Consider the following 23,800-nt stretch of genomic DNA (forward strand, 5'->3'; position numbering starts at 1 on the left):
ACACTGACAGGTTATGATCAAAATCTCCTTGAAGATATCTCCTTGAAGAACTAAAAAGCTTCCAGAATTTGCCTTTGTAAGTTATTCTTCCCATGCTTATCATTATTGATGGTCTTCAAAAATCTCTCTGACCTTTCAACATTCTTCCTGAACTCTGTTCAATGGACAGTGTTGCAGTGATGAATATTTCAGAGCTAAGAAGAGGTAACATAACTCTCCCACTGCATTTTCTTCCAGAAATAAATATATGGATAGCACCACATCTTTCAGACTGTTCTCCCATTTTATACTATGGCCCACAAGTCCTTTTCAGAGTCACTTCTTAGGAAAATGTCCCACATGCTATAATGACATCCTAGAGGAATACTCTGGCATTCTGCTATTCCTTAAAATACATACTGTTGGCACCGACTTGGCTTCCTAAGTGATTAAGGTCACTTCGAATCAACCGTCTCCTCATTATTCAGTCATTGCCCCTATTTTTAGTTCTCCTGGCTATCTCACCAGACCTCATCTGCTGTTTTCTTTCAGGTGCCCAGTGTAAATACTAAACAAAAAAGAGCCCCACACTGATTTCTGCATGTCCCAAGTAGAAACGCATCCACTCGGTGATGATTCCCTGAGCAATTCTCTTTCTAAAACCTTCAACAAACTCCTTTTAATCCTCTTAACAGAGCCCATGTTGAATTATGCTGCCTTGTTTGTTCTTCAAAATAGGGTGCCAGTTAAGAGTCAATGGTCTTAAAGAAGTCAGCCACAGCAATACTATGACTCTGACCAACCAGGCTTGAATTCTCATCAGAGACATCAGGTTAGTGTAAAAGTGCTTTAACCCCTGAGCTTGTATCCGTTGACAGTGACTTTATAATAAAGAAATCATTTCAAGATGGAAATAGCGTTCCACCTAAGCCATTCTCCTTTACCAAACACATCTATAATATACCACGACAATGGTATCTTTGAGGTTCTCAGTGCTCTAGATCTATTACTACATATTAACTTAATGAAGTATAGAAATTACACATTTCACTGTTTATCAATAACCACCTTAATACATTATTTTAATCAATATTTTCCAGTCATCCACTTCTTCATATTTCTGCCAATAAAGTGAACAATCATGTCCTATAAAATGACCAAAGATCAAGAATTTCAGTAATTCTGATCAATTCTTGGCATTAAACATTTCTGTTTGTGCCAGCAGAGATATTCAAAGCAAAAAGAAGGGAATCTTGCTGAGGAAGCACAAGCTAGGTTATGCAGACAAGTGGTCAGTGCTAATAAAAGTGCTATTCATATCTGGAATAACAAGACTACCAAAAAAAATTCCCAGAAACTCTAAATTCATGTTACTGCTATCAACAGCAACTGCCTCTCTGTAGTTAAATATACTGAGTAGTACTGAAAAACCACCAAGGAGTCTGCTGTAGAAACCAGTATGATCAACCTTAGTCCAAAAAGCATTTCAAAACAATCACCTGGTTTTCATGATACAATACAAAGTCTTCTAAATATTCTATTTCCAAGAGTTACAAACCTACTAACCATAAGCTGTACTTTCCTGGCTTAGCTAAAGCAGACTGATGCTAATTACATACAAATGATACTCATCAATATGTGCTACTTGCATTCCTTTTCATTTCTTTAAAGTACTTCATCCTAACTTAATTATAGGATGAAGTGATCAAAGCAGCATCTGTAAGCCACAAAAAAGCTTTTATTCATTATCAACAACTTCTATCATTGTGTCTTGCTTTAGAAGTAAAACCACCTGAAGTATTATAAAATCATTTTAAAGGAAAGTCTAAATTCCAGTGAAAATCCACACCTACCATCTCCTGACCTGTCAGCACACAACTTATACTGACCTGAGCAGGCAGCTGAGGGACTAAACTACAGCCAGAGGGAGTTTTTAAAGGAAAATAAATTGTGTTAACTGTAGCCCAACAAAGCTTTTAAAATAAATGGGATCCTGTTCAGTGCACTGCGGTCACCTCATTTCAATTATTTCAAACACACAGTTGGCATTCTGCAATTGCTACTACAGGCTTTGTCTTTGTAACTACTACAGAGAAAAGCAGTTGCAGAGCAACTTTGTTTGGGCAACATTTCAACACAAGTTTTCTTGAGTAATGACTCTGAATTTTTCTTCAGAACATCCAAACACTTTTTCCCCTGCAAGCAGGACTCAAGATAAGGAAATTAAATATGTTAACTTTATCTTTATTTTCATCTCAACGATTAAATGACATATTTACTGCCTTTTATTATGTTACCTTTGCTTCTGTGAACTGAACCCATCAAGTTTCCATTGGCCTTAAAAAGAAAACCCAGGAACTGAAATAGAACTGTTGACACAGCTTTGCTGAATAAACTCTCTGATACCTACTGCAAAAATGGAACAGTTATAAAATCCACTGCAGGTCCCTTGGAGTAGAGAAGATAGTTCAGATACTCTTAGTTCAATCTGTGCTTCAGCAGCTGATGAGCATCATAAAAGAAAGTAAAATCACAAAGTAACAGCAATGCAACGTGGTGGTGATGGAAAAATCTCTCTAACTCAAAGCGGCTGCCAAAGCAGTTATGTGATGCAATGGGAATATTAACTACACCTGAAAGAGGAGGACAATGACTTACTTTGTGCAGTTTAAATTTATAGACAGATTCTATAATTTTGGATGTAATTTATATGTATAATAAAAATCATTCTATGGCTTTTTTTTTACCACAGCAACTTCGAATGCAACTGGAAAAGCCCTGAGAAAGTATCATTCTGAGTCTTACACCTCCATGCTACTTTACATGCAGTAAAGTATTTGCCTATAAATCAACCCTAATCTCTGTATGAACAGCACATAAAACATCTATTGATCCTGTGATGTGTTATTAGTGACTAAGTGCAAGAGACAGACTGAAGGGGGGTAAGTGATTTGCCAAAGATCACATACATCTGAAGCACTGAACCCTAACCTGACTCCCAGTTTTGCTGTCAAACTGCCAGGCTAATCCTTCTTATATTTCCCTCAAAGTGATTAAACCAGCAGAAACCTAGATATTGTCAAATCTTAGCCCTTGGAGACAGTTAGTTATGCATTTATCTAGTAACTGCAACTCCTTCCCACCTGCTATTTTGATAAACAATCCTATAGTACTAACTTTCTCTACAATTAATATAATTTATTTGCAGAGGTGATTTGCAAACTGAGGTATCACTGAAAATGAGGAGAAAAAATCTTGCTGTTTTACAAGTGCCTGTAGTGATAGGACAGGAGGTGATGGCTTTAAACTGAGAGGGAAGATTGAGATGAGTTCTTAGCTCATCTCAGCAGAAGTTCTTCCCTGTGAGGGTGGTGAGGGTGGCCAGAGAAGCTGTGGCTGCCCAATCTCTAGCAGTGTTCAAGGCCAGGTTGGACAGGGCTTGGAGCAACCTGCTCTAGTGGAAGGTGTCCCTGCCTGTGGCAGGGGGTGTGCTGAAGGTCCCTTCCAACCCAAATCAGTCTGTGATTCTGTGATTAATGTAATACAGCAACAGACAATCAGCTACAATAGTGTAATGAGAACAAAGTATTATCATATGTAAACAAATATATTTATATCTAAATATACAGGCTTCAATAGATAGATATATCTAGTAAAATATTTATAAACATAATCATAAGTGAGTGTATGTATATATATAAAAACCATGATCTATAAAACTGCCTAATTAGAAAGTAGTTTTATTTTTAGTACCATGCAAACCTACAACACAAAATTGCACTACAATGAGAAAGAGGCCTTAAAGCTTTCCAAACTTTCAAAGTATTTATAGGAGGTAACTAGAAGAAACAAACCTACACTGAATAAACCAAAGTATTTTCATGTATCTGTATATTCATTGAGGAAAAAATATTCAGAAGCAGCATTTCACCAACACCCAATTACAAATATAAAAGGCATAAAACCTTTGGGAAGACAAGCTCCTGATTTAGTAAGTGGTTTCTGATTTTTCCAACCCCTTGTATTTCCAACTGTGGGTTTTTTTGCAAAGTATTATAGTCAGTATTCAGTATTTAACTGGTTTAAAGCTTTTTTAAGAAGTGGACCTCAAAAGTATAATTGATATCATCTTCCCCTGTGATTGTTTCCTTGGCTTTTTGTAGCAAGGCATATTCAGCCTTAGTATCTCCAGCATGTGACTTTAGAACATGAGCTGTTTCTTTCCTTAGATCCTCTTAAGTTCTGTACACTTTCTGGCATTACCATATTACTGACAGCAGCCAATTTTGATTTCATTTCTAACAGAGAAGTGTAAACCCCCAGCCTTTATAGATTACTACTTACCTTCAGGTTTTGAATCCCCTGCTGCATGAAGCATTTCTTTCAGCTGGAGCTGTGCTCTTTGCAATCTCTGCTCTGCACGGAACAACTTTGGAGAGAGAATGGGACACAGATAAGCTCATTCCTTTGAAATGCATATTCAAACACCTAAAAAAAAAAAAGTACAAAAAAAAATCCCAAATATAAAAAATGATAGCTATGAACATCTGCTGATTGTTTCCCAAGGGAACGTGCCAAAACAAATTCTCAGCAATTGGCCTGGCTTTACTCGATATTCTGTAGTGTTCATGGAGGATTCTTGTTCTCCCAAGTGGTTTCTTCTCTATGGCAGAAATTAATTGCTTAATTTTCAACCAAAAATACAAGTAGCTTCAACATCAGAACAACAACAAAAAGACAGCAAGACTCAGGATTGCAGCAGCTAACTATCCTTGTACTGCAGTTCTTGCAATGCAGCTGAGTTGTCACAGAGATCCACTGTCCAACCTGAGAGCACACTGGGAAGCTTGATGCCAGGTAACACCCAGCTGATGATCGTTTTTGTGATTCAGATGACACGCATCAAGAACTGGAATCAGCTGGACATCACATTCATTTACTTGTGATCTCACCCAGGTTCAAGCAAAGACTCAGCAGCTTGACAACCAACTGATTCACATGGATTCCACATCCAGATATAGAATGCAATACTATGTGGGGATTTCCCCTTTTAATACAGTGTTGAAGTTAATGCTACAGAATTTGGGAAGATGATATGTCAATATTGCACTGGATTTATAAAAGAATCTTGTTTTGACAACATAGCTGGGGAATTTGGATGTTAACTGCTTCCAGTGTTTCCTAGGACAATCTTTTTGTCAAACTCAGGGACCAAAATCCCAAGGTTGCTCCTGCATCAATATTCCCACCCAGTGAAAAGCTGAGGTACTTGCTGTGTTCCTCAGCCCTTGAAATCTTGGTACAGATGCAGAGATACAAATCTAAGGAAACATTTGCTCACTCCCATAAATATAAAGAATTCTCTTTGGGTGCTACAACAGTAAGTCATGGAACATATCCTGGGACTGCTACATGATGATATCAGTGGCAGCTGAAGCAGCCAAGTTCTTTGAATGAGGTCTGTGGATCTTGCAGGGTCAAGCCTCTTCCCTTAAAATGTACATAGATATTTTAAATGGGATTTAATTTTCTGGTGCTGGGAGAAACACTGGATTGTTGTTCCTGATGTACTTTTTTAAATGCATTACTCCCAAACACATGTCAACCACTATTTATTTTAACAGGTATGCTTTTATGGCAGTACCTGATTTTTTTGTTCCTGCTTCTGTTGAGCCAAAGATTCTTCTCTCTCTTTTTCTACACGAAGCTGTCTTGCTATTTCAAGAATTCGTGGATGATTTTGTACTGTCTCCACCTACAGCAAGTGGATAAATAGTGCATGTTACTGTCAGATAGTTGAGAAATACATTAAAGAGATCATGTGTTTCACAGGCTCACTGAGCACTTCCTTTCCATACATGTTACTACTCAGAAATGACAGCAAAGTTCTGGACCCAAGATTCTTAAGAGCTCTGGACTAACGCCTAGGGAGATTCTCTGTGGGTCAATTAGTTACTTGATTCCTTCCTAGACATAGAGTATGTTTATCTTAATCCTTGTTTGCATTCCAAAATCAGAGTTGCAAGCCAAGGACTATGACACTGAAACGTAATAGTGTCACTTCTCTTACTACCCTCTTCTTAAGACGTTCCACTCTTTTGACAAGTTGATCTTTCTCCTCTTCCATTGCATCAATGTCCTAAAAAGCAGAAAAAAAATAGATAAAGAAATGTTAATTTATTTACAGTATCATACGGATTGGACTAAATTCTGTTCAAATTAATATGAAAATCAGAATTCTTCTCTGAATACACTGAAGTGGTTATAATTTTATTGATCTATGATCACAACATGCAGGATCCCAATCTCTCTTCTCTCTTCCCCCACAGTTCCCACTCTGTTTCTGCTGACATTGCTTCATCTGCACTTTCCATTATTAATGTGAACATTTAAAATAAAAGCAGGTGGATTTCTCCAAACTAAAACCAAACAAACAGAAACCACCTTGCAAAAATCAGTATCAATTCAATACCTCATGCAGTCTAACGTATGGTTCTTAATGTTAACTGGCACACGATTTTGCACAAAGTTGCAGATGAGTGATGTTTGCTGACACTTTGTAATAATGTTGTGTTAGAAGAAATACTTTATAGTGCTAAAACATGTATTTAATTATTATTCTCCTATTTTACAGCAGCAGGGCTCCACAAACTGATAGTTATAAGAGAAAAGGAAATAAATTCTCCAAATTTAGACCTCATCTCAACATTTGCTTAACTTCTCTGTATGTCTTATTGAAGAGTGTGTAAAGCTTTTCAGTATTTTGCTGAAACAGGGCAAATCTCGTTGCTTAACACCTGGGCCACACAGGATCATCATTTTTATTGACTTAAGCTCTTAATTCATTCAGCTCCCTCTGAAATTATTACCCTGCATCAGTAAAGCAAACAGCTTTGTAGCAGTTTGCATTCAGAGGAAAGGGAGTTCTAATATTTGAAAATCCTGCTGAACAGAATCTTGGCAGCCTTGGTTCCCAATCTGCTTCAGAAAGCTCAGCTCTAAGCACAAGTGAGGATTTGCTAAGCTGTTTGCCAACAGAGAACAGTTTCAAAAGGCAGCTGCAGTGCCCACCCGCTCTGACCTCTACAACTTGCACTGCAGTGAGTCCATAAACCCAACAAAAATAGAACTACTGACATTCAAAGAAAACCCAACAAAAAAAAAGTTGTGTGATTTTGTCAGATTTTTTTACCCTTCTTATTTCTGCAGTAGATAAACCAGATGTTTTGAGCTGCTCACACTCCTTATGTAGGTTTTTAAATGCTTCCATCAGTTCTTCATACTATAAAATGAAATAAAAACCATGCAGAATGAGCTCTCTTAAGGATTTTCAGATCAACATGTTGCTTTACTACTAAGACAGTAAATATTTAAAAAGAAGTATGATGAGTACAAGAATTAAAGGTATTTTTTCCATCACAAAAGCTTGTCAACTTATAAAGCAAACCTAAAAAAAAAATAGCGAATTATCTTCTACTCGAAGGTACACTCAGAAGTTTCACAATTTCTTTGGTATTTTCACCTTATAATATGCAGTGTATTTTCAAAACAGGAAGATAAGATGTTATCTGAAAGGGATGATGCTATATTAACAAATTATTCTCTCTTACTGTGTGTATATCACATACATAAATTTATCAGCCCAAAAAGGAAGAGTTTGATCCCACAATATACTTGATCAAAGCAACGGGGCTTGAATTTAGAGAGCACTGAGCTTCAATCCATCAAAGCAGTCCAAGAGCACACCCGACTTAACACGTGAGAAACAGTTTTGACACATTGCATAATCATGCCCTCAGTATATTACAGAGATTTATATATGCAGTTCAGTGGTTAGAAAGAAGTAGACAGTGTGCTACTTCCACACCAGTACAGTGCCCACCAGTAATCTTAAACTGAGAGGCAGTGTGAAAGTCTGTGTGGGTAGAGAAATAACAGGGGACAGAAAGAGTTTAGAAATATGGATAGGAAATAAATTTAGATTTAACTTGGGAGAAATGCAAGCTGAGACACAAGGAAAGATAATCTCCACAGAAACAGCCATTCAGTGAGATGGAAAAATCTAAAAAGAGAAGATCAAGTCATTGCTTACTTCCTGGAAAGAGCAATTGATATGAATGTTGAAAATAAAATGGCAATGGCCAGTTCAAACAAAGACATCCCAGCTATGTGTGATGAAGCAGCAATTCTATTCTATAAAACCCTAGGGAACCAGCATCTAGAATGCTCTGCTCATTTCTGGTTGTTTTAATATCAACACACTGATAAGCTGGAATGAATGAATGAATGAAAAAACCCCAACAATAAAATGGCTCCTGAGAAGAAGATAAAATAATTGATTAATTGGCAAATAAAGGTATGATAAGGTATGGACACACTGGACAATGAAGAACAAGTTACAGAAAAGTAAGAGTAAAAATTCAACTGGCCTGCATGGTATCACTTGGGTGTTACAGAAATACTTTAACAAATAATGAATAGCAGGTAGTCTGAGCAACTCTATTCCTGACTGCTGATGTCCAGCAGCTTCCCTTTGCATGGATTCTCTACCTCGTGCAAAAGGGGATTTTAGTGAGCCTTTTCCTTACTCATAGAATCATAGAATAGTTAGGGTTGGAAAGGACCTTAAGATCATCTAGTTCCAACCCCCTGTCATGGGTCCCATTATTGGGACACAAAATTTCAAGCCCAATGGCAAGAGTCAAACCAGGGCAGAGCACATTTTGCCAGAGCATAATGAAGGGCAGGTTTCTCACCTTCACCAAATAAAAGCTGCAGCTACCCCATGTGCACCCAAAGGGCACGACACCATCAAATGACCAAAGAACACCCAAGTTCCTATAGTGGAAAGAAAGATACCTGGCACCTGGGGGCAGCTCACTGAAGACTAGATTTATGCCTGAAGTTGCCTACTTTTAAATTAAGTACTGCAGCCAATCCAATGTTTAAATCACAAAACAAATGCGAAGGTGGCCAGTATCCCAAGTATCTTGTTTAAATGATCTACAAAAGGATCATCTGTAAGGTTCCTTCCAACTCCAACCATTGTATGATTCTATACACCCATAAAACTTGACCATGTTCTAAGATTTCCAAGCTCTTATATTTGAAATGTTTCTCTTAAAAGACACTATGGGAAGCCTATATCTAAATTATTTAGGCTAAATTCTTTTACTCAATTGTATCTAAATATTTGCATTGTGATTTTAACTTATATCAAGGCACTATATTATCCAGCTTCTGTTTTGAATTAATCAGCAGGGCATTAGTTAATAACATGGTTATATTACTCTAATCCCAAAAAGGAACACATCTTAGGTAATGGAAATAATGGAGTTAGATATTTATACATACTAAGACTATGACATACTGAAAAAGACCCCCATACAATCTGCATTCTTTTCTCTCTTTGCTACTTCTGCTTAGTTACTTCAAATTATACATCCAGTATTGTTAGTGGCAACAAAAAAAAATAAAGGACTTAGTCAAGCTTCAGTTAAACTACACAGCTTTGCTTTAAAATAAATCAAGTTACCTGCTACAAACATTCAAAACCGTTGTGATTTTGCACTATACGTAGCAAAAGGCGGAGAAAACTGGATAAAAATTAAGTTAATATGTACCTCAGATAATACAGATCTAAACCCATAACTTTGGTTCACTTTTAAGCTTTACATTTCAAACCCACCCAGTCTGACTATCTAAAATCAACATTTAATGCTCACAAAAGAAGTGGGAACATAATGAGCTGAAATGTCAAGCCAGGAAGAAGCAATAATTTTACTTATTCACAAAAAAAATAAGGTTGAAGCAGAAGTGGGATAAGGCTAATACAAATATTAAGGTCTAAAGAAAATTGACTATTAGGAGACACTGGCTTTTGGTCCTGACATTTTCTGCACTAGTTTAAAGTGGTAATTTATGAAGGTAAAACCATTCATTTCGTAGTCTGGGGGGGGTGGGGGGGGGGAAGTGTTTAAAAATTAAGAAATAATAATCTACCTTGGCCAGCATGGCTGTGAACATTATTTAGCACCAAGTACTTAATGGGCTTAAAACTTTTCAATTTGATGCTACCTATTAATATGCAATTTCAGGGTTATTGGAAGAAAGATGGTCAAGACATATACTTCTCATCACAAATCTCTGCTCATCCTTGATTCCAACATGCTTTTACTATACCTCACTTGAACACGGATCTCAGCAGTAACTCTTCCTGTTGGCACTTGAATTAACACAAGATGTTGGCATTCATGAAAAAGGGTACCTGTTTGTTGATGTCAGCCACAGTATCATCATGCAGAAACTCCGCTGGCACTTCCAGTTTTACCAAGAAACGTGCCAGGTAAGCTCTCTTCTTGAGTTCATTGGTCCTCTGAAGAAGCCAGTGTAGGAGAGGATGAATTACAGGTTTGCTTCCAGTCACTAACCCTTGGCGAAATGCACTCCTATAGGAAAACAACAAAAAGAAAATACCTCAAAGTAAAGAGCAATGGCTTGGAACAAACAATTTGCAGTATTTTGATGTTCCTCCTCCACTTGCCTAATGATTTCTTAATGCTGTTAAAAAACAAAACCTTCATGATGCCAATTTGCTATTTATGATCTCAATTCTGCTACCCTGAGATAGATAAAACCCCCATAACACATCAGAAGGTTAAAGCCGGCCACCATGACTCTTCCTTTTCTGCTATATTCTTCAGGAATAAAGGGGAAGAGTGTGGGTTTTCTGGGTTACAGCCAAGCACAGGAGGGTGCAATCCAGCCTCGGGCGGCTGGTCCGAAGGGGATGGATGGGGAAGGGAGTGCCCCTGCCAGTCATGGGGCACCCTCTCCTGGCTTGCTCCGCAATAGCAGCCGCTGCAGCATGGCCCGAGGGGCAGTCTTGGCTGGCAACCCCTATAGCTCACCCTATAGGGAAAACGGACAGGCTGTCCTCAAGGCATTACATGTACCCACCCGGGCAGTCGAGATCAAAAATACACCCAACTATTGAATTCAAGGTCCGTATAAACTGTGAAAGATGTTTTACTGTGGTTTGTAGGCGAATAGATACTTACAAGTCCGATACACTTCCTGGAGGTTTGTATTTAAGGATACCAAGAAGATTCAACATCCTTTTAGCCGTTTGTTCAGGCAGCTCCTCTCTAATATCAACAGCATGCTGGATGGTTTAAAAAGAAAATTAATTACCCACCATTTGTCCAAGTCATGTTAATTAAGTAGCAACACTAAAAGAATTTATCCATTCATCATATGTCAATGAAGTGAGATACTCCATTACAGAACATCATTTTTAGCACTGAACTTCAGTTCTCTTCTAACGGATTTAATTCAGGTGAATTTACTCTAGGAATACATTCTGCCTGCTCATGGGACCTCGTCTATGCAGACAAAACAATCACTGCCACCAAAGAAGCCAGATATCCAAGCACACCAAGGCACATGTATCTGCACTCCAGATGTATGAACGATCCCTTCTATCTTACATGGTTTTGGTAACCTCAGAGGAGAGGGATTCAATATCTACTGCAACAGCTAATTGATGGTTCAGTTCTTGGCCAGTTGTGCAAGACACAGCCTGACATCTGACTTAAGAACACAGCGGTTGGCAGTATGAACGCAGTTAAGAGCTGTAGCCTGATTCCCAAGGAAAAATACACAGTCATCACTCTCCAGAGGACAGGCATCCAATATCCCTGGCCCAGGAAATACTGCTGGTTTGCCAAAACACTTAGATGTATAGACAGGAAGGATTCTTGCCAGGCACATTTATTTCCAGGAAGCTCCATACAAGCTATATTGGTAAATCAAACATGCCACAAGATTATGCAGAGCCAGACCTAAATAAAAGCAGATTTCTGTGTCAACCCCATTTGAGATGTCCACAACTATGCAGGCCTGAGCACCTCTGATTGCCTTCCTTACCTTTGGGTCAATCTCTCCCAGAACATCAGTGAGCAGCTGCAACAGCTGCGTTGACCCTAAGGAGTCAAACGTGATTAAATTGTAGTTCTTCCTGAAGGGCTCCTGATTGAGCTTCTCAACAATGAACTGGATTTGGTCACTCATTATCGTGTCCTGGAACAAAAACCTCTGCAGAAGAGCTCTGAGGAGGCCTCAGCAAGGTGCTGCCGGGAGGTTGAAGGCACCACCTCAGCGAGGCCCGCAGGTGGTGAGCTGGCACCAGGCTCGGCGGGGCACGACCCGGCCGCTCCCTCACTGCCCCTACAGCCTTCGAGGGACGGTCCGGGCCCCTCACACAGACTGTGGGGGGTCAGCGGGGCCCAGGTCCGGCGGCAGGGCCCTGAGGCACCGGGGCGGCCGCGGCCTCGTCCTCCGGTTACCTTGGTAACGGTTGCCAGGGCGGTGGCGTCACTTCCGGCGTGCCTCTATCGGAGCGGCGGGAAAATGGAAGGCGGGGGAAGAGTGAGGGGGTGTCAGCGCATGCGCAGAGCGGCGGGGCGCGGTGAGGCGGTGCCGGGCTGAGGAGAGGCGCGGCTGCCGCGGCGGGAGGGGCAGGGCCGGGCCGGGCCGGACATCGGTGATGGAGGGCGGGTTCTCGCCTTCCCGCTTGTACCGCTGTTCCTCGCACCCCAGGGGAGGTAAGGCGGAGCAGGCCGCACTGTGAGGCCTCCCGGCTGCGCCGCTTTGCCAGCCCGGTGGGGCTCTGGGAAGCTCAGTCCCCGCCTCAACACACGCTTTTCCCTCCCTGAATTAGGCAGGAATTGGGACTTCCTCCTCGTTTCCAGACCGAAGCGGCCCTGCCTGTGCCGTGGGGTGTAGCCCCAGCGCCATTCCTAACAGGGGTTTAGCATTGGGGTCCTGTCCGTGCTGTGTGGGAAGCGTGGCTGTGGGTGATGCTGTGGTGTGTGCTCCATAGGGCAAGTCTCTTGTGGGACTTCTTCACAGCACAAGTGCTCTTGATGCAAGGAACAGCAGAAATAGTTTTGAGATTCACCCTCTCCAGTATATACTTAGCTCTGCGGTTTCTTCAGAGGGAGGCTGTTGTCGCATGTGTAGGAGATGTACAAACAGATTGATGCAGTTACCCAATTAAGGCTTCTGGCAGTCTTTGACAGCATAAAGAGATGTCAAGTGTGGCTGATACATCCATCAGGTGAATGGTTACTTCATTGCTTTGAAATGGGAAAATGTTTGGAGGATGCCGGTCCTGTGCTGAAGCTTAATCAGGGCAAATGGCAAACTTATGTCCTTGGGGTTGAGCATCAGTTGTCAGCGTGCCTCAAAGTAGCAATAAATATGTAGTGTGAGCTATGCTAAATGTGAGGCAGGGACAGGAGCTTCCAACGCACCAAACAGTCAGAAATAGGCTATATATTAAAGTGAATATTGTTTATGAAATGGGTATCTCGCGATCAGCAAGCTTTTCTGTTTCAGATCCTTCAAACCCCATGCTTAGACCTTAAATAGGTGGATTTTGGAGCCTTTGCTATTGCAATTAGCTTCTTGGATAGTCTCAGAATCCCATGTGATTCCACAGATGATGGATTAAAATATGCAGTGAGTCATATTAAATTGGTGCCAATTGAAATGCACAGGTTGTAAATCACTGCAGAATTTGACTCAGTAAATAGCAATCATAAATGTAGTACTTTGCAATTCTAAGCACTGCGTCTATCTTAGGTTAGCTCCTTTTCTTTTCTTTCTGAGGAACAGAAAATGCCTCATAAAATAGTGATTTACTGGTTTTAATGGAAGCCTGCATTGGTGTCCTAGCTTTTGACTGGCTAAGCTAAGTTACAGAGGGGATGGATGGGTTGCTTGTGATTGTGCATGAAAGCTGTGGCAGAGCCAGGAACATAATCCAGATCTCCTGACTCCTGCATTTGAACTTTAAAACCAGATCATGTTTCCTTTGTGCTTTCAGGCTGTATTCTGACCTTTAGGAATTGTATTTACCTACAAGTTCCCAGAAGAGATCTGCTTTCCTTTGGCATGTTTTCCAGATATCAGTTACACTTTTCTTCTGATGAGTACTTTGAGCGTGTGGAATACACACAGGGAGAAACAAAAATGGTGTTTCTTGTGGGTGCTCTGGGCCAGGTCTGCTTTAATAGGTAGTAGGGACCACTTCAGGCTAGAGAAACACTGTTTCTGTAGATACTCATACACATCCTTTCTTCTGACTTTGGTGCGGAGTAGAGAGCAGTTGTGCCTGCGGTGCTGAGGATGAAGAGGGCTGTGTGCTGGGTACAGTGGGAGGGTGCTGCTCAAACAGTCTCTTTTACATCACACTGTTTCAGTCCCCATGCCTAAGAAGCAAAGGACCATTCCCCTTCTTCTCATGTCTCTGTGGCATTAAAGAGGCAACAGATAAACAAGAGAAAGGATGTCTGAAAACTTTAGAAAACACCAAGATAAGAAGAAAAAATGATGGTGAAATTGTTTAACTTTGTCATGGTGGAAACCCATGAAGTCTGATTGTCCTGACTCATGGGGAAGGAGACCTCTGTGACCAAACACCATTAGAACTAGACTGCCTGAGCTCTGGCTTGCTTTCCTATTTGAAAGCTCAAGTGATTGAAGGCAGGAGCAAAACCATATGTTGGAGGTCAGTTCTATGGGACTTCCCCACTTGGGGAAAGTATCAGGGATCCTCTCTTGTCCTTAAAGTTTTATGTTTTCATGATCCTTTCCTCTAACAGTTTTGTGCTATTCAAAGCAGCCACACTGTTACCCCAGGCTGCCTGCCTACTACTGCTTGATACTTAAAGTCTCTAGTGGTGTCTGAATTTTCATACTGTCTAAAAAGAAAATGAAGGCTAAGCTCCACATCTTGACCTCTGTATCACAACAGAATCTTCACAGGCATGAAAGAGATGATAGTGCAGCCCTGGGTAAATATTACAGGAAGTAGCTGAGATATTTGTTTGATGCTTAACTGGTCTTAAGTTATCTTAGCTGGGGCAATGCAGTAGCTGGATCAAGTCTTGCAGAGTCAAAGTGTTCATATATATTTGTTGTGTATTTTTCCAAATTCCCAAGTTAATTTGCATGGAGAGTGATACAGGATTTCAAGCAGTTTCCTGATGACGTGAGACTTATTATCACAGTTCAGCCCTAGAGTTCCATCCAGTTCTCTGGATAGGGTTTATGTTTCCTATTGCTTACGAAAGGCTTATGGAAGCTGCTAATTGAAAAGGGATCGTGCAGAGGCGACATGTGGAAGGAAGGGAATGGAGCCTGCAAATAAACTATCTGGAGCTCTTTAGATCTGCAGGCTTGGCTTCATTGCTCCCTCCTGACTTTCTCCTCCCTTTATAGCTACTGCTGTGTGGATGACTGCCTTGCAAAACTGAGAGAGCTTGGCCACAGAGGCAGCAAATCAGAGTGGAACGAAACCTGAGCAAATCCAAATCATGCTCCATGAGCAAAGAGAGCTCACCTTATATGGGAACATCAAGGGCAAGAAGAGGAATATGTCTCGATGAGCTGCTGAGGTCAGATCCCAGACAGAGGAAGGATGTTAATGTGAAAACAAGAGTGTTTAGGAAGAGAAGGCAACACTTATTCCTGCTTTTCTTCTACAATCTGAGCCATCTTGTTTGTCTCTCTTATTATAAATAGTGCTATGTGTATGTACACATAACAGTAAGTCTGACTGTTCTATTAAAAATCAATTTCTCTGTGGCTCTTCTAGCAGCAAAATGCATCCCATGTTTCTAGTTCTCACTTGCAGCTTTTTCAGTTCTTATTCTGTAGCAGGATTTTTCTTGCTGAAGTGGCACTGATACCAAGCCAGCAGTGTGGACTGTGATGAGCAAAAGCCTAAGGACCTTGTTCCTGTTTGCTAAAGCATTTAAGACAATGCCAACAGCAAGAAGCCTGTCTGGTTCTGAGTGTCTTGCCATGACTACAGCCATAGGTAGCATCTTGGATGATTTAAAATACTAAAGGATTGGAAGAAAAATATTAGATTTTTGTTGTAGGGTTTGTGTATTTTGTGCTGTCTGTGGGTCTTCTGCTGCAAGACCCTGGTCCTTTTAATCTGGGTCTAATGGACTCTGAGCTAATACTCTTGTCTTTCAGACTCTGAGCCTGAGATTTACAGGTTCCACCTTAACAGCTCTGCATCTTTACAGCTTCACCTCCTGTGTTTTCAGTGTGGATGGTGGCCTCACAAATGCTTCTTGATCCCCTGGACCAGATACCAATGTTGGTTTGCAGCACACTGACCAGCTCTGGCTTGTGCATGGCTCTGTGTAGTTGAAGAGGCTGCAGCCGAAGTATGTGCCATGCATTGGCTCTGCTAAGAGAAGTAGTGACTTTGTCACTCCCTTGTAATCCCATGACCTGATACAAAACCAATTTAAGAGCAAATAGCACAGTGTCGCATGCAATGTGAGATAAGAAACTGGAGATTTCTGTGGCCATTGGTGACCCAAAAGCTTGCTTTACCATTGCCTTCCATGGCCATTGTCAGCCCTGTGAAGTGGGTGCTGCATGTGTCTTTCCAGTCCAGAACTGCATTACACTTTCTTTGCACTAGTGCATTACATTTTCTTTGCACTGGTGCAAAGTGTTGGGTGGTGGAGAGTCAGGCTTAGAAGGAGATCAGCGTGATGCTGGCTTCCATCCATTTATCTTCATCTCTGCAATTGTCCCGGGGTTACTTCAGACTGGCAAAGTCTGGTAGTACTTAGAAGAGATGATGCCACCAGCAGAAGGTGACAGGAACAGTGCTGAACACTCAGCTCTGGAGCTCCAGGGGGAATTACAGTGCTTTCTCTGTGAGCAGACTGAAGGATGTGGCTCTTTGGGCAGTTACTGATTCCATAAGGCCTGAGCAAATGTATTGGGGGTTGTCTGGTTACAGCTTGGCTTTCAGCACTTTGAGTTTTGTGGCAGCAAACAGGATCATTGATCTGGTATTAGACCATTCCTGGAAGGTGGATGTGGTTGTGGGAACATTGTGGTAAGAGTGTGGCATAGAATGTTATCTAACAAGGCGGAGTTGCTTGGGCAGAGTTAACTAAGCTTCCTCTAAAAAACACTTGCAGTTTTGTTTCTTGTCTGAAAATCCAAAATAACTCCATGGAATAATCTCAGATTTACACCAGTGCTTCTGAGATTAGAACCTGCTCTGTGGAGTCTCCTATTCAGGGTCAGATGAAATGGCCACTCAGGCCTTGCACTAGCTTTCAGGAACAATAAGATGTTTTAGGAATATGCAATAATTGATTGCTTCTAAAGGGCATATTTTCCTCTTTGCTGCCAAACTAGGCCTGTTCTCTGTGATAAGTGTTTGCTGAACAAAGTCTGCTGAAGTTCATGAAGTTGGTTTCATTCTCATGGGAGGGCAGCAAGCCAGGACATTGAGGGCAGTGATCCCAATCTCACGCAGAATCAAGTCTGCAGGAAATTCAAGTTGCCTTACTAAGGTACTATACCCACCTACTGCTGCTCAGAGCTGCCAGTTTCCAACAACATGGTTATCCCAAAGAGCTGTTCTCCAGGAGGAAAAGACTCATCATAATAGAGGATATAAATAAAGGAACATTGATCAGCTGCTTTGTATTTCTGTTCTCCAGATACTATTTTATCTCCCTTCAGAACAGTCTGTTGTCAAACTGAAATGGTGCTAGCTCTTATGGCTTGTTTTTCAAAGCAAACCTTTTATATCACTTTTATGTAATGTAGAAAGTATCTTCTGAACATACAGTAGGCTTTCAAAGTTGACAGTGCTTTCATGAGTTAGATGAGCTCTATGGCTTTCCTGTCAGCTTAAAAACAGAGGCATCCTTCCTTCTTTTATTAACACAGTCAATTCATGGGAAAGTAAAAATGTTAGGCCAAGGTTTTTTGAAGCAGTCAGCATGAAGCACAAACCCAGTCACTCTGGAAAGCTAAGGACTAAGTATTTTAAGCTTTCTTAAAAAAAAAAAAACATGGAGAGGATGTTACAGTTTGGGATAGAAGTCCAAGTCTAGGCACGTAACATCTCAACATGGGTGAAAGTATTGGCATGACATCAAGCCCTGTTGCAGTTAATTTGTGTTTCACAAATGGCATCTGAGGAGCCAGGATGTCACCTCAGGTTGCCTGTATCATTTAGGATGGGAAAATAGGAATTCTCTTCTTGTGTATATCAGTTTGCTTCTGACAAAGCCAGAAGTTGCAGAAGTGAAATCAAGGCAGACTTTGGTCCAGCTGGTGCAGGTGTCTCACTCAAAAAGGCTCTCAGTCACTTGAAAATGTCCATCTGACTTTTATCTTGCAGGGCATTTTATCCTAGAATGATAGAAAGAAGCTGACCTGGTTTAACATTGCAGACTTACTTGTCCATTCTGTTTTATCTGACAGTTGTATTGTCATCACTTGCAGACTCCATAGGAGACAGATGAAATTAACAGCTGGATTTGCACTAGTGCAAAAGGAGTTGCTTACACAAAGGACAGGATCTGGGATACAGCAGAATACACCAATGCAGGCAAGTCTTAATGTCAGTCCAGTATCAACTTCCATTGATACATCTTGTTGCTTTCCTGACATGTCTCTATCTTATTTAGCGTGATTACATTACACTGGAGTCACCAATGTCTAAAGCCAAGTCTTCCATTCCTCCTTTTTTCCTGTCTGAGCCAGGTAGAATGTGGATGTCTGTCATGGGGAGTTAGAGCAGAAGCAGCCTTCTTGTCCTTCCTGGTGATGTTGACTTTCACTGGCAAAAGTATGGGACTGTTAATAAATAAAGAATTAAATATTCCACTATTATTGTGCTTCATAATATAGAAGAGAGTGTGAAAAATGGGAAAAGGCAGAAATAATAAAGGAAAATATTATTGTAGGCAAGGAAAGGGCTTTTTCCTATTTTTGCAGGTAGCTGAGCCTTTATCTCCAAAAAGCCAAATAATTAGTAAGGATTATACCTGCTCTGCAGTGTTATTTTCTCTTATTATTTGGTACTTTTACATTGCAGCTGAGTAAGACTTCTTACATAGGTATGAGAGATATTTATATTGCTCTATTATGTAATTATCACATTCCCTGGTAAAGACCAAACACTCACAGAAAATGTTGATTTCTGGGAGTGCAAAAAGAATTAAGGTTTTCTGCCCACCTTTATATCCTTGTTTTAGTCACTCACATTTACATAAACTTTTGACCGAAACAGTTGGTTTCTGAGTCTATTCCAAGACTCAGATATGTAACTGCATGTAAAACTGTGAAGGAAATTACTTCACCCTCAGCCCAAACAACGACAAGCACTGTTGGTTGACCCAAGCCAATGGCTGAATAAGGATTGATGAGGTGTGGCAGGACTATGGTTTGGGTAGTTCTTACAGCTTCCTCCTATAGAAAGCTGTAACAGTCTGAAATGTCAAGCCCCCTGTTTTACATTTGAGGGAGGAATCCACTGATGTCTTGAAACTGTCTATAATTAGTGAAAAATTCTTGTCTTTGCTAAGTAAGAGCTTGTTTCTCTACAGGAATTCCATCAGGAAGATGTGTGAATTATGATGATACTGTTAAAACCTGTGAGGTCAGGGCATGGTGCCCTGTGGAATCCCTGGGAAACACCTCTGGGTAAGTGCAATCTGCATTTATTTTATGTCAAAAGAAGGATTTATTTTGACAAAGTCATGATATTTTAGGATAATCCCTTTGCCTAGGCACATATAAATCTCATGTACATAAAGCAGCTATTTCCTTCACAGCCATACTGTTAACGCTCATAATATCTAAGTAAATTACTTCTAACAATCTGTCCTGCTGTATGATTCTGCAGTGAAGTCATAGCTTCCCTGATACACTTTGTATCATCATGCAGCTGCCATAGAAACAGTTTTAGATGTCACAGGCTCCTCTTGAATTCACTAGAGGCATTTGGCTCATTAAGTCAAATGTCAAGGAAAATGAATCAATGTAAGATGGGTTTAATCAGGGACAGAAAGAAAAAGTTCCCTAACTTGGGGTTTCCTCTGCAAGGCTTAAGGCTTTATAGTGTAGAAGTTCTTTGTGGGTTCAATTCTCACAGTGAGGTTGCTTCCTCTTCCCAGAACAGTAGGGGTAGGTTGGTTGTCTGCACATTGTGCTGCAGCTAGTGTTTGGGGATCCATGTCAGGCTGAAGAACAAACAGTCTCTCTGTCCGCTCTAGGTAGATGATGAAAACCTCAGTGCTGGCAATCTGTACCAGTGAGCTGGAGAAAACTCTAGGAAAAGGGCTCCATGGAACAATGCTGCTGTGACCTAGGAAGAAGGGTGCAGGGGCCTCATAGCCACCTTTTTTCGTAACCCTGTGACTGTACAGTGTTCTAAGATGAAAATGTTCTATTTCTATTCTGTACCAGCCAAAGCATGAAAAAGCCTATACAGGATTTGATTTCAATTGAAATGATGCAAATTATTCTCTAAGAGAGCAAATGAAGCAGCTTTGAAGTATATGTGCAAGAAACTAGGTCAATTATCACTTCTATTAACTCATTCCTTTTAAAAGGTACAAGCATGATTCTATGCATGTATCCCATCTTTTCCCTAATTCGGGTTTTTTTGCAGAGACTGAGCAGTTTTTCCACTGCCAGGTCCCTTCCAGAGCCCACAATGCCTCCTGCAGCTCCTTCTGCTGGCTTTTCTTCAGGTCTTTGAAAGAATTGCCATTCTTTTCTTCTGTAGACAGAGTTGGGATCTGAAAAAGGCTTTGTCCAACAACAGGAAGGCTGTAATTGTTCATACAGCATCCGGGAAAGATATGCATGAGCTTCCTGAGTTAATGAAATCCTAGGGTTCTTTATGAAGTTTCAGTGACTGCCAGTCAGTTTTAAATGTCACACTGTGTGGGCTCACTGCTGTGGAAGTTACAGAGGGAATTTTGCCTTTAATTACATGGCACAGTTGACACATTCTGTCTTGTTTCCTGACCTTCCTCTGAGGTGCCAGGAGTCGGTCACTACCAGGGACCAAAAACAATGGTTGAGAGGATCGATCCAAACCTCTGATGTATAAAGTTCCTTCACAAGTTCCATTGGCAAGGTTAAAATAAGGAATCACTAAAAAGCAAAATTGCGTGTTTGTTTTCTGCCAGAACAATACCTAAGACCAAGGTCAGAGCCCAGGAAGCTTTGCTGTCTGGTTGAGATACTGAGGTAGCAGTGTTGGGCTTTGGTTACACCCATGATTGTCTTTATTGTCCAAATGCCTTTGAAAGGTAAGTTTCATGAGCTATATAGGAGGCCCCCTTTTCCTTCCTCTTAGTTATGGCAGGAGCTGAACAAAGCCATTGCATGTTAGCAAGAAGACTGATAGTTCATTTCTGCCTGAGGCTGGGCACAGTTGTTGGATTATCTGGCTGAAGGACAGCTCTTTACAGCACCTTTTTCAGAAGAGCTTTGGATCAGATTCCAGATGTTTTCCAGCAGAAGAATTATGGACAGTTTCACATTATCGGTTCATTCATTTGCAGTTCTTTAAAAATTAAAATGTTATTAATGTCTTGACTGTTACGCACTGAGACTCATCAGTGACTTTCATGTCATCCACAAATGTTAATTTGGTTTGCAGTCAAGTCTCATTTGTTGCCGTGGTTTAGAAGACACTCATGAGCAGTCCCTCATGGAAGCTGCGTGTCATCCAGCTAATGTATTTCTTGTCATCACAGATCTCTGATGCAGAGGCATTGCTCAGAATACAATGATAGGAAAAATACTCTGTCTTAGAAGCACTGTCCTTTATGTGGGTGACTGCTTTGAAGACTGGGTTTCCTCTTTGGAATGGCTGTCTTAATGGAAATTAAGATATTCCTGGTTCATTCTTAAAATGGAACAATGCCAGTATTCCAGTTCAGCATAGTCCCTATGCTAGACAAACAGTGCTAAAAACTGTATCTCTTACTTTTATATAGCCTTGGAAGGTCCTGGATATAGCAGAGATTGTCTCACACAGTCTAGACCAAGGTTAGCCAGCTGGCAACCTGTGGGGAAAATGCCTTCTTCTGTGCCACATTAGCTTCTGAGATATCACCCGTTTGAGGAAGGGTCAGATTGGCAGCCTGCTTTCCCTTGTGTTTGCATCCCACCCCACCTATATATTTTAGTGGCACAAACCACTGCGGGGGAGGTCCTCAAATGGGAATCTGCTAGAAAGGCAGGACAATGTTTGATGATGTGATTGATACCTGACTTCCAGAGGCATCCTGTAGGATCGAGCACACGGTTCATTGTTTCACTGTCGCTAGCTGGACAGCTCTGGTTTAAATGGCCACCTGACTCTGGGGACCAGCAATGAAACTGCCAATTCATTGTACAGAAATCATCAGCTGTCAGGTGGTTCTTACTACTATTCTATAGCAAGATTTATATGAGAAGTCTCCTGAGACACAGCTGCATATGGAGACTCCAGTTAGACTTGGCCCACACAAACAAATGCAATAAAGAGGGAACAATCTCAAACTAAGAAAACAACCTATATCTTTCTTGATCCCCTGAGCCACCCAACTCTGTGCATTTCAATGTGTTATTCTTAGCAACTTATTCCTCCTACTGACAGCTTTCCAGGTAATAGTAAAGTAGCATAACATTAACTCTTGTGTTCAAGTTAAATAAAAAAGTTAGTTAATTTGATGTTTCTTTTTTAGGACTGCTGTTCTGAGGAGTTCTGAAGACTTCATTGTGCTAACAAAGAACAACATTCACTTCCCAAACTTTAATTACACCATGGAAGTGCAAACATTCCTCAGTGTTTTCTGAAGAGTGAGTAGTTGTGCTTGGAAAAAACTGCTTGTATAAATGGGCACCTTCTTTAATAAAAAAGGTTGTGAATTTAGATCTGTATCTGCTCAAGTGACAAATATCAAGTTTCTGTAATTCTTTAGCCCTGTTAATCCTTCAGGAAGCAAGAGAAATCAGGAGAGCTTAGGAATAGAGCCTCCCAGAAAAACACTGTTTCTCTCATACACTGGGCAACAGAGTTGTTCAGTCAGATACACTGGTTTATGTTAGGGTAAAATCACTAAAATACAGCACAACAGACATGTGCTTCACATTATAAGGTGAAGGTATTTAGTTTACACAGGTAAAACTGTGCTGGTGATAATATCCAAAGAGGAAAGAATTCATCTTGATTCCCAGATCCCGGTGAGGGATGTATACATCTGGTAGCTACAAAATCAAAAGCTCATATTCTTACAAACTGAGCACGTTTCACGCAGGTTCTAGTAAGTGTGAAGTTCCTTACCTGTATCTGTAGCTGCTCCAGCTTGCTTTGAAATTAAACAACTGTGTGTGTTCTTCACAGCCTAAATATTCCACCAAATTTAAATACCTCCTGCACTTACAAGATCAGTTCTTCGCTCTGTCCAGTTTTCCATCTGGGAGATACCCTTCTGGAAGCACAAGAGGAATTCTCTGAGGCGGCAGTGAAGGTCTGTGATACCACTATTTTTTTTTTTCATGCTCAGTGTTAAAACATTAATTAGTGCATTTACTTAATGCTCTTGTTGTACATTTTGCTGTCTGACAGGTAATGGAATTGTTCCAGGTTCAGGAACTGATCGTGTGAGAAGCAAAGTAAGCTCAGTCTTCAAGAATTAAATGTGCTTTAACATCTCGCCCATTGGACCCATGTTGACAGAGTTGATATTATTTTGCCACTATTATAGCACACAGAGGCCCTTTTATAAAGCACAGTGCATTTAAATAGATCCTATACAAAGCTGTCACTCATGGTCATCTTTTGGTTCTACTCAAGTGGATCCTAAATCCTAAACCATATTGAAGCAAGGGTGTGATGAGGTGTGGGGAATGATGACTTGGAATGATGTTTGATTCTCCTTCACTCTTGTAGTCATGCCCTTAACCTGCA

The 23,800-nt window shown here is 40.7% G+C and overlaps 1 protein-coding gene across 1 annotated transcript in view; it reads right to left on the reverse strand.

The window, feature by feature from the left end:
• The window catches only part of IFT81 (intraflagellar transport 81), a 39,680-nt gene extending 27,527 nt beyond the window's left edge, over positions 1–12,153 (reverse strand). Inside the window, exons 1-7 of the mRNA XM_057422606.1 lie at positions 11,908–12,153; positions 11,040–11,143; positions 10,247–10,427; positions 7,172–7,261; positions 6,053–6,118; positions 5,624–5,734; positions 4,324–4,408 (exon numbers count right to left, since the gene is read on the reverse strand). Of these exons, the coding sequence (XP_057278589.1) occupies positions 4,324–4,408; positions 5,624–5,734; positions 6,053–6,118; positions 7,172–7,261; positions 10,247–10,427; positions 11,040–11,143; positions 11,908–12,051 (781 nt within the window). The 5' untranslated portion in view covers positions 12,052–12,153. The remainder of the gene's footprint in view (positions 1–4,323; positions 4,409–5,623; positions 5,735–6,052; positions 6,119–7,171; positions 7,262–10,246; positions 10,428–11,039; positions 11,144–11,907) is intronic.
• Positions 12,154–23,800: the final 11,647 nt, after the last annotated feature.

The sequence above is a fragment of the Pezoporus wallicus genome, unplaced genomic scaffold, assembly GCF_028554395.1.
Source record: "Pezoporus wallicus isolate ANWC-B61680 ecotype Strahan unplaced genomic scaffold, APGP_CSIRO_Pwel_v1 contig_9942, whole genome shotgun sequence".
Taxonomy (NCBI): domain Eukaryota; kingdom Metazoa; phylum Chordata; class Aves; order Psittaciformes; family Psittacidae; genus Pezoporus; species Pezoporus wallicus.